General features: G+C 37.8%; 1 protein-coding gene across 1 annotated transcript; it reads right to left on the bottom strand.

Annotated features, from left to right (window-relative positions):
* Positions 1-4,485: 4,485 nt before the first annotated feature.
* cstpp1 (centriolar satellite-associated tubulin polyglutamylase complex regulator 1) lies at positions 4,486-11,069 on the bottom strand. The gene is made up of 9 exons (XM_008412577.3): positions 10,862-11,069; positions 10,671-10,773; positions 10,056-10,186; positions 9,433-9,517; positions 8,986-9,071; positions 8,655-8,862; positions 8,467-8,576; positions 7,546-7,609; positions 4,486-6,355 (listed from the first exon to the last, which is right to left on the bottom strand). Exons 1-9 carry the CDS (start codon positions 10,902-10,904, stop codon positions 6,187-6,189), a joined length of 999 nt encoding a protein of 332 aa, XP_008410799.1. The 5' UTR covers positions 10,905-11,069; the 3' UTR covers positions 4,486-6,186.
* Positions 11,070-11,679: the final 610 nt, after the last annotated feature.

Here is an 11,679-nt window from a genome sequence, read left to right as displayed (position 1 = left end):
ATGATGTCGTATCGTACACACACAACCCGGTCTTTATAAAACCAAATATCTCCGCTGCATCTTTTAAAAAAATATATACACACAGGATTGGTTTCAGAAAAGTTTTCTTCCACATTAACCTGCACAAATCCGCCCCTCAGTGTTGTTTTAACCATGCCAGGCCCATAGGGGGCAGTGTAGCTCTTAGCTTACTTTCTCCAAATGTCCTAAACAATCCGAAAGGATTCATCAAAGAAGGGAATCTTCCCCTGAAACTGAAGCTGCAGAGTTGGGAGAACATTTCTGCTGCTGCAGAGACATTTGGATCACGGCTGCATGATCTGTGGAGACCATGAACATCTGAGGTGTTCTCTGATTCCTCTTCCAGCTATAAAATACAACACAGGTTATTTTAATGAAACAAAAACAGGAGAAATTTTAAACATTTATTAACAAAATAATCTGTAAAATGTATCAGTTTGGGACAATTTAAAACTAAACATTATAATTAAGTTTAAGATGTTTTATCTACACGTAAGTGGGGCTTAATATGGTTTAGAATAAAAATTCTGCAAGCCTTCAAATCTAGAGAGATCTCCTTCAGCTATATTTATGATTTTATTAAAAGCAAAATAGATTTCTAACACAAACAGGGATAGTGTTTTAAGGGTCTGCAGCTGCAGGATGAATCAACAGAGCAGATTTTAATCTCCACAGTGACGGAGGCCTTCATCTGCTCGTCTCTTTGCACACGCTGATGTTTCCAAAAAAAAAGCTAAACAAAACACAGACTCTGTATTTTCTAACATTTAGACTCGACAATCTTCTGTTTTAATGGTGAAGGTGCCTCATTTATGTTTGCTGCTTTCCTTTTGCTTCCAAATGTGACTGAAAACGTTCACACAGCTGAGTAAAGAGTCGAGGCCCAAATGACGCTGTGCAATCTGTGTGTGAGTGTGTGTGTGCGTGCATGTGTGTGTGTGAGAGAGAGAGAGAGAAGTTGCTGATGTTTCTTCTGCTTTATCTGCTCAAACCTGGAGTGAATATTAAACGTTCAACTTGAAACAGACAGGACCAAAAAGGAAAATGTTTTGAGGTATTGCAACAAATAAGATAATTTCAGTCAAGAAATAATGACGTGTGAAATAAGGAGGTGGTAATAACGCTGACAAAAAAATGTTTTTTCTTAAAATGCAGCAACATAAAGAAAACCCCAATAAACTTTGTTCATAAAACAGCTCTAAACACGTCCGACTCAAAATGTTTTTATTTACATCCCAGTTTTAAAGGGGAAGCATTATGTATTTTCCAGGCATATAGTGCAATTTGATAGCACAATCATTAGAGGTGTGCCGATCGATCGGCCACCGATCATAATCGGCCGTTTTCCTTGAAAAAGTGTATGATCGGTGATCGCCGATCACGGTCTCTTGTTTCCGATCACACAAACCGATCACCTGCATCTCATTTCTCAGCCTGCCTGTGCAGCTGGTCTCCTCTTTCCTTCACTCTGCACAAACGCGCAGCAACAAATCCTAAGCGATGTGGAACTATAACGCACTGAGTGAATGGGGAGGTTTGCGTGTTGCGGCAGAAAATTGAAGCAGGTCAAAATGCATCAACACAACGAATCTAATATGACATAAAAACAATGCCATACTTGACGGAGTTTGGCTACATCGAGGCTCACTGCAGTAAAAAGACACATGGAGGATCAGATAGCAGGTAAAGCAGCGCACAGCTACAAACACTCACCCGGATTAGCATGACGGTCAGAAAGCTAAACAAATAACCCGCAAAATGATTTAAGTCTTCGAGCTGCGATGTAAGACGCTGGTTCTGCTCTCGCTGTTGAACCGTTGCTACGCTACAGGAAGTAATATTTCACAGACGAAGCGCCGCTTCTGCTCCACCTGGTAGTGACTCTCACACCAAACCTCTGTTTAAAGCTGCAGCATCTAACCTAAAAAAATACATTTTACATACGTATTAAAACTTTCACTGTCCTAACATGAGACAGATAATCTCTGAAAAAATAATCGATCTCCTCCCTGCTCTGCATAATTACTCCGCTCAGTCAGAAACAGCCACTCAGAACTAGCAGTAATCAGCTAGCCTCCATGCTAACAGGAAGTTTTCATTCAGTAACTCAGGATTGTTTATTGTAATGGATCCTGTATTTGCCTTTGAATGTTAAGTTTTATACTTGAATTTTTTTGGCAATGTTGAGAGGTTTTATTTTGACTCTTTAAAGATAGTATTACCGATAGCAGTACAATTTGCACAATGCCTGTTTTGTTTTTTTCTTGGAAAAAGTTATTCAAAACAAGTTTTTGTCTAAATTAAGGTGAATTCATGGTTCCTTTTTCCACATAATGTGCTTATTATTAAAAAAATAATAATTATGTGATCCGTATCGGAATCGGCAGGAAAAAATCTAATCGGCACATCTCTAACAATATGTATATATGAAATATATAGTATATATATCAAAAATGTCTTCACAATTAATGCCTTGAAATTGGGTCTCTGTCTCTTTAAAAGCACCTGCTCTTTCTGAAACTCTACCTTCTGGAAGCTGTAACAACATGGCTCCTCTATTAACCCTTTAAACCATTTTTACCGGCGTTTCACTGAGAAGTAGCTCCTATAATGAGTTCAGCTGAAGCTCAGTTCCGCTAGGTGTTTGCTAATTGCTGCTGACTAGTCTGAAGGAGCTAAAAGGGGGAGGAGCTGTGCCTTGAAGGTCCACCCACACTTTTTGCACAGCTGAATGGTTTCAGTGGGAGATTAAAGGATTTTTCAAACATACATGAAAGAATCAAGGCATCACTCCATGTACGTTTTTGATGAGGTAATAACGTTATAACAGGATGTGAAGCTCTAAAAAAGTCCATTTTGCACAATGCTGCCCCTTTAAGGATTCGTCTAAAGGGCTGTTTCAGGTACGTAGAACCAAAATGTGCACATTTAAGTCTAGCTGCTGCTTTTGGATGAAAGCTGACAGCTGCAGTAATCATCCTGACGTCACTGAGGGAGCTTTCATGTTGCCCTGCCCTCTGGTGGCCGCGTCAGTCATTGCAGCCTCAGCAAAACAAAGTTGAAACTTGTGGAGTTTGAGCAGATAAAGCCTGAGAGCGTGAAGCACCAAAAATGTTTTTATTTCCATGTTTGATAACAGTGCCTGTTTTTCTTATTTTTCTGCACTAACTGACCCACTTCAGAGACACAGAACCGAACCTGAAAAAAGCAAACAAACAAACCACACAGCAGGTCGTGTTCAGATGAGTGGTCCTGCGGCTCGGTGCGGCTGGTCGCCTCAGAGCTGGTTGCTGTGGAAACGGTCCTAACCCAAAGGACTTGGGTTGATAGCTGGCATGTTTCTGCAGAAAAGGGATTTCTCAAACACGCATGGAAGAATCAAAGCAGCACTCCAGGTATGTTTGTGATAAGAAAATAACATTATAACATGATGTAGAGCTAAAAAAAAAACAAAAACGGTCTGTTTTAAATAAGTACTGCCCCTTTAAGTCGATATAAGAAGAGGACAAAGATAGAATCCATATTTTTATTGTCAAAAAAGATTTTATGCCTTATTTAAATAAAAGTATGATCCAGAACTGAATTTAAAAAAATTCCAAAGAAAATCTCCAAGAACTGTTTATTAGAGCCACTTTAAAACAAAACAAAAAAAAACACTCTTGAGCCCAACTGCCTCGTCGGCCATGATGGAAAAATGTAGCTGTGTCTCGTTGTTTCCATGGCAACCACCTGAGGCGCACCGCTCTGAGCCGCTCCTCCAGGAAGTGTCCTTTCTTTGCGTTCCAGCTCTGTGACTCTTAACAGCACGAACATTCACTGTACATACGCCATCATCCTCATCATCCTCCTCATCACAGAGTCTCCTGTATAAATCCTGTATGTTTGTATAGCAGGTATTACCATACGCTGTGGCTGGGTGTAGCGCCGCATGATATCAGTGTTGTAAAATGAAGAAGCTCAGACTGAAGCTAACTCTGGGTTTTCATGTCAATAAATCAAGTTTACGACAAAAATCACAGATCATGGTGTGTTTATTTTATTTATTTAGAGATTGATGGTGAATTTAGATTTTCTGATGTTAAATGATGACAGTTTGTTGAAAACAATAATTTATTCATCACTGAAAGTTTCCTCGTTTGTTCTGAAGTTCATGTTTAATCTGGTTTTTTGAAAAATTACATTCTGGCCTTGTGAATTTAAACAATTTTGTATTTTAATTTGTAAAATCGGGATGTAAAAGATGCATTTAGTTTCTGGCTTTTTGTTAGTTTTTGCAAACTTTTTCTTTCTTTTTGTTATATTTTTCATCTTAAAACAAAAGTATATTTTCTGTACAGAGTTTCTACAAAGTCTCTATTTTGATTTTTCCAGAAAAAAGTCCAGACGGTTACATACATAGAAGTGAATAAAAACTGCCTCCTTATCAATTTGACATTAATTCTAACCAATAACGACCCAGAAACCTTTAGTGGTGTCACAGTTACAGCTTTTATTAATCAGTGATTGAACCTGCACACATTTTGAATTAGATTTTAAATAATTTCATAGTAAGAAGTCATAATTGCATAAACGGGTGACTGACACAGGGTTAATATGTAATTTATCCTAAATATCTAACGCAACAGCAGTTCAGAAACGAAGAAGAGAAGCTTGCAACTATTGACTACATGAATGGGACGGACTGATTTAGTATTTCTACATTTATTCATATATGTTTAGAGATCTTCAAGAACAGATAGGCTACATGTTTGTAAGGTACATTCATAAAATGTTTGCTTTGTTGTCAACATTTCAATAGAGCTTGTTTTCCATAAATACCACAGATGTAATGATCTAAAATTTTGACATTAGCAAACGCAAAATTGAGCTTTACATCAGAAATATTACTTTTAAGAAACAAAGATAAAAATACAAAGTACAAACTGAAAAATGTTTCTGTTCACATCCAGATGCTCGTCTTCAGATTTTACTTAGACTTATTAGCAATCTATTAAATTGTTCTCTATGCTTTCTGAAGCTCTTTCAAAGTCCTTAATTATTGCTATGCAGCTGCATTGAATTTACTCATAAAATTTATTTTTTTAAAAACTTTATTAAAGCTACTACTTTGATAAATTCAGATTTAAAACATTCATGATGGCACAATGACGGCAGGTTAGCTTAGCACAAATTCAATTAGAGATAAAAGATTATTAGCTTTGCTTGAGAATGACTTCAGGTTTTTGTGTATAAAAATAACATAAATAGCTCAAGAAATAAAGAGGAAAACTCATGATTTGACCTAAACAAAGCTAAAATCAAGATAATGTATTTTGGGCTAATTGTTAAACTAGCCTAAGCTATGTTTGGATAGCTAAACTAAGTTAACATAATGTAGGCTACACAACAAACAAAACAGCAAAATTAGGAGATGCCAAGGAAAGCTAAATTAAAGCTAAGTCAGTTTAGCTCACTTTATTTTAGCTTAGTGAACCTAAGGTACACTAAACTAACCCAAACTAAGTTAAATTTAGGTATAGCTACCAAGCTAAGTTAAACTGAACTAAGAAAGGTTAATTTAAGGTAAACTAAGTTGAATCAAGCTAATCTAACCTAAACTTAGTGAAGCTAACACATGCTAATCTTGGCTAAGCTACATTAAACCAAGAAAAACTAAATCAAAGTAAGCAAAGCTAGATTTGGGTTAAGCTAGGCTACAGTTAGCTAAGCCAATTATGTTACGTTCAAATATAGTAAGAGAAGCTAAGGCAAGCTAAACCCAGCTAACCAACTTAAAATATGCTAAGCTAAATTTCTCTGAAAATGCACAGCTACAAGAGTTCTAATGAAAATGAGTAAAACCCAAAGAAAAAAAATGTGAAGTTTCAGAAAGACTGAGAAAGTCGAAAATTACACAAGAAAGTCTGTATCAGAAAGATAAGAGGCGCTGAATAATGAACTATAAACTTTAAAAAATGAACGATATTTCTTAGTTTACAGAGAAAAAGTGGAAAAGTGTACAGATCAAATGATGTCACTTCGATATCTCTGTCATGCGTGTTTTTACGGCACTATCTGACGTAATGTGGGTTTGTATTGCAGTTTTTTATTAGAATGTGTTTGCCTGATAAGACTAAGTCTCCATATGGCGACTCTGCTCTTTGAGACAGACTGCATGGACCCGGTTCAGTTTTCAGAGGAGTCCGTTTCCTCGGTGGAGCCGTCGCTCTCCACCTCCATCTTCCTCCGGTGGTGGATGTTCCTGCGTGGGGAGGCGCGCCTCTGCACCTCCTTCAGCCCCCCAATGGCGCTGCCGCTGCTGTTACTGCCGGGACTCACAGAGATCTGAGCGATTCTGGGTCATTCAGGCAGAAAGACGACACTCAAAACACCACCACACATGGATTCATCACACTATTTACACTGAAAAAACTCTGCAGGAACTCTGCAGGACAACAAATACCGTATTTTCCGCACTATAAGGCGCACCTAAAAACCTTCAATTTCCTCAAAAGCCGACAGTGCTCCTTATAACCCGGTGCGCCTTATATATGGACCAATATTGAGCCACAACAGGTCTAGCAACTACGGTAAGCAGCCGCCGACTTCATTTTCCCCCGTAGAAGAAGTGCGCGGCGCATGCTGGGATAGTTGTATGAACGCTGGTTTGTTAATAAAGTTTGATAATACATTTAAAGCCAAAGGGGGGAGGGGCGGGGGAAGAGACAGAGACTGCGGCGGCAGCGTGTCGGTTGGTCTGTGTTACCCAGGATGCAGTTGGGCACAATATCGCAACACCAACACCGTGAGTGAAACAATGACTGGGGCAGCTACTATATAAAGTACTCGGGACCACTTCTTCATAAATGTGGATGTGTAATAATAAGAGTACAGAACAAATTGGCAACCTGAACTGAAGCGTCTGTTCGCCTTTTAATGCGCATTTGAAAAAAGTTTTGAAATGGTCCACTCATTGAAGGTGCGCCTTATAGTGCGGAAAATATTTCTGGTGGAGTTTCTAGTGAAAATGTCACACTACATTTGAAATGAGACAAAAACTAAATAAGTAACTTTTCAGCAAGATAAAGGAGCTTGTTTTAAGTGAATAATTACTTAATATTGATGAAAAAATACCAGTTCCACTGGCAGATTATTTCACGATATAACTCAACATTTTTCCCATGTTATAAGTGAAATAATTTGCCAGTTGAACTAGTGTTTTTTCATCAATATTAAGTAATTATTCACTTAAAACAAGCTCATTTATCTTGCTGAAAAGTTACTTATTTAGTTTTTGTCTCATTTCAAGTGAACTGAGATATTTCCACTAGAAACTAGAACAGAAATACTTATTTCTTGCAGTGTATTTGGTAATTTCACCTTGATAGGTTATTCAATTGTATTTTGCATACAATTAAAGCCAAATTAATTGAAACTAACAGTCATTCTTTATTTTTTAGGCAATTCAGATCAAATTTGAATTCATTTTAGTGCAACATCACTAATAAAACCCAGTGACTGTAAACTAAATGAGTTTGTTCTCACAGCTTGTCGAGCTCCTGGTCCATTTCTGGGTCGATGAGCAGCTCCTCCTTGCTGGGTAACGCTCCTGAAGCCGGTCACACACAGAAACTCACTTTATCTAATTCAAATTTAATCATGGAAATTAAATGTTGTTGTAACTCATATTAATTAAAAATTCTTCAAAGAGTAAATGGAGATGGTGATGGCTGTGGGCAGGAAAGATCTCCTGCAGCAGTCTGTATTACAGCGAATTTGGAGAAGCCTCTGACTGAAGGCACTATGTTTTACTAAGAGTCTCATAAAGAGGATGGTCAGGGATGTCCAGAAGTTTCTTGAATTTATATGAAATTCTTAAAATTTAGAAAATTATATACAACAATCAGGAAGTAAACAGAATAAAAATGGAAATTAAATTAATTAAAAAAACAATCTTACTGTGTGATAGAGTAAGAAACCATTTTGATTTAAGTCAATATTAACTCAGTAGAATTAATATTAAGCGATTATTTTAGTAATCGATTATTCTATCAATCATTCTGCTGATTATTAAATCAAATATTTAGCACATTCTGCAGAGTTTCCATTTAACCACTTTAGCCTTTAAGAAAATAAATAGTTAATTGTCTAAAATGCAACAGCAAAGCATTCCTTTAGAGAATATTAACCAGATAAAGTTAAATCTAGGCCACTTGAGTTTTGGCTAAAACATATTTACAGAGATGTTTTTATTTTAAGTGCTAAATGTATGCATTTTTTGTACAATTTTGGCTTAATTATTGCTCTGAGTATGTTGTTTTTTCAGTAAATTGGATTTATTTATTTTTAATCTGTACACTGCAGTTAACAATCGATCACTAAATCAGTTGACTGTTACTGCTACGGTTCATACAACTGGAATATTTTAGTTTTTTGGGTAAAGTCGTGTGTTTCTGCTGAACCCACCGATGGTTTGGTTGATGCTCTCATGGTTGGCCAGAGTCTGGAGGAAGCCGTAGTAAGAAACTTTGTCTGTCTGCTCCAGTACTTCCCTCAGGCACGTCCTGGAGGGATAGCTGCTCGCAGAAAAACGTAAAACATTCGCAAAAACAACAGGCACGCTGCGATGATGAGACTTTTCATGGTCTGCTCACCTGTGCTTGAACCGTTCACAAAGTGCGTCCACACACTCAGCCAGCGTGGACGAATCCACGGCGTCCTGCTGCTGCTCCTCCCTGTCGCTCTCCTCTGTTGCCACGGAGACAAGCTGCTCGACGGAGGACGACGTGGGGACAATGACGGTGTTGGGACTCTTCCCGGCTAGCAGATCCTGGTAGATCACCTGGACGCTGTCCAGGAACTCTGCAGGACGACAACAGGAGGAAGTTGTTCGAATTTGGCTCATCAGGAAAAAAAGGTGAAGAGGCGGTCCAAACAGTTTGACCTAAATGTTGAATTTTCTTATGTTTTCTGAACCGGATGTACCTTGGTAGCAGAACTGCAGCTGGAAAGCATAAATGAAGTCAGAGAAAGACATCAGACCATCGGAGGCGTCGTCCGCTAGAACAATTCTGCAGAATGACAGAAAGAATAAAGCAACGTTAACGTGCTGCACGTGGAAACAAGATGTCAAGGATCTGAATCTTTGAAAAGATCCAGAACTCTCACACGATTCATAATGGCCATGTTCAAGATGTTCTCTTATCTACTGAACACATTGGATTTTATTTTTGCATTGTAAATCTGTTGCTTTATCCGTTTAAAATAGATTAATTCTGGTGGAGTAACATCAGTGGCGGTCCCAGCCTGTTAATGCCCTGGACCAAACAAGCTAGCACCATATCAGAGCAGCTCTAGTTTAAATATTTTCTCTCTTCTTCATGGCGTTTTCAGATTAGCATCCCTGCTGAGTGCAACATGAAGCTTTGCCACCTGGAGGCGCTCTGCACTGCCTCCAGTGGGAAGTCAGGGCACAGCAGCTGCAGCAGGGACCTGTACTCCGGCACCGACAGCAAATCTACAACACAAGAGGCACAGCAGCAATCAGTTCAGGAGTCAAAGGTCAAAGGTTTCACAGCTTCATGTAAAAACTCAATAACTATAAAGTCGAACATGTTAACATTAGGTCATCTCGGCAGAAAAAACAAAGTATATCAACAGATAAATTAGTAATTAAATACACATTAATATATGTCCAATTAATTTAAGTATTAGATTATTCATTTTGAAGAATTAAAAAATAAATGGATTTATTAATTGTTTGGTGATGCAAAAATAGTGTCTTTATTACAGTTTTGCTAAATAAACCGGCCAAAAGAATATACTTCACCCCAACATAAAAACTTTTGATCAAAACGTGTTTTCATTAAGCAAATTTATTTTCAAAATGTTAAATATGGTCAACGGAAATGCAGCAAATTACTGATTACTGATTTCTCCTTCAGCTCATGAAATCTGCTCATTTGTCTGCTGCCACAGTGTTTCGTAAAAATTGTTGACATAATTTCAGATTTAGACGTCATAATTTTAAGATGCTGCGGCGTCGCCTCGCTCACCTCCACTCTTGCCGATCTGCCTGAAGCATCTCCAGAAGACTCTGATGAAGGAAGCTCTGTTGTGCTGTGTGGCTCTGATGTAGTTCAACTCCCTGAAGAGGACATGGTTGCTGTTCTTCACACTGCTGAAACTAAAAACACACACACACAAAAACATGTTTAAGGAAGCAGTTCTGGTGTGATGGGCCCAACAGGAATGAAACCGAGTCATCTTCCATATTAAATTAAACAATGTACTCATAGTCAGCAGGGTCAGAACGTAAAAAAAAATGTAAATTCCATTTTTTATGTCCAAATTAGTAATTGAGTAAGTTGTCGTCATTAATCCTTAATTTCTGAGAAATAAAGAAAAACATAATTGCACAAATATTTATTGAGATAGTTAGTATTGGAGTTAATAATCAGATAAAAAAAAATGTTTTGGAGGAATTTTTTGGTTTCTGACACTATTGCATGATAAAACACTCCCCGGGTCAAATTGACCCACGAACATAGGCACCAGCAACCCTCCCGACCCCGCTAAGGGACTAGGGTGTAAAGAAAATGGATGGATGGATGGACATTATTGCTGTACCTCAGAAACTAACATAATAGGAGGGTTAATGCGGGACCTACTATTCTGCGAAGTACCGAACCAGGCCAAACTGGGTGTACTCTTCCTTATGGTCCAGCAGCTGGGTCACGGCATCATTCAGGTAGAACAGAACCTGGCTGTCCGCTGGGGGAAAATGACAGACAAATTTATGTTCATACATTCAGAACCGAACCGAGCCAATACAAATGAGGATATGCAGTTCCGACATTACCGAGGTACTGCTCTGCGGGGACGGCCGAACTCAGGCGGTTCATTCTGCTGGTTCTGACGGGATGGATCCATTCACATCATCGCAAAATAAGAGAACTTTATTGATTAGCTGATTCAGTTCTGAAAGCTCTGGATGATTCCGACTGGCATCGTTGCAGCAAACTGCGGCTCCGTATATGGAAACAGGAAACAAGACCGGATGTTGTGAGCTACATGAATTTGAGCCCCCAGATAAACCTGCTAGTAAAGGTTCCGCTTCACGTAATAATAATAATAATAATAATAATAATAATAATAATAATAATAATAATAATAATAATAATAACTATTATGTAACATAATATTATGTAATGATAATAACTATTATTCTACATAATAATTTTATTATTAATATTAATAATAAAATATTGATATTATTTTATAAATATTATTATTATTATTATTATTATTATTATTATTATTATTATTATTATTATTATTATTATTTGGTACAAGCAAGTCATTCAGAAGAGCTTTTTTATGTTGAAATGTATGAGACACTACTGGGTGTCACTTCTGAGAACAAATAAATACTCATCCTGCTGACCAAAATTAGACAGTTTTGGAAATACCTTGCCTGTTGGTGAGCCTTAATTTCAGTTGGTGTATTGAGACATGCAGGATTTGTTGTTGAATGTCTTCATCATGATCTCTCTCAAAGTTTCCGGTTGCAGCTGGTGGTGCAATGGTGTGGAGATATTTTCTTGGCCCACTTTGGGTCTCTTACTACCAACTATTTATTATTTAAATGTCATTTAAGTGTCGCCTGAATAGTGCTGC

Source organism: Poecilia reticulata, chromosome 6, assembly GCF_904066995.2.
Source record: "Poecilia reticulata chromosome 6, P_reticulata-male-v2, whole genome shotgun sequence".
Lineage (NCBI taxonomy): Eukaryota > Metazoa > Chordata > Actinopteri > Cyprinodontiformes > Poeciliidae > Poecilia > Poecilia reticulata.
This window is presented reverse-complemented; position numbering and strand designations above follow the sequence as displayed.

What these genes read in the sequence shown, in the direction of transcription:
- cstpp1 (XM_008412577.3), bottom strand. Translation starts at nt 10,904, where the DNA reads ATGAACCGCCTGAGTTCGGCCGTCCCCGCAGAGCAGTACCTCG. An exon ending in GCAGATCGGCAAGAGTGGAG is followed by an intron (nt 9,518 to 10,055) that starts GTGAGCGAGGCG and finishes CTTGTGTTGTAG; the next exon opens with ATTTGCTGTCGGTGCCGGAG. An exon ending in GAGCATCAACCAAACCATCG is followed by an intron (nt 7,610 to 8,466) that starts GTGGGTTCAGCA and finishes GACCGGCTTCAG; the next exon opens with GAGCGTTACCCAGCAAGGAG.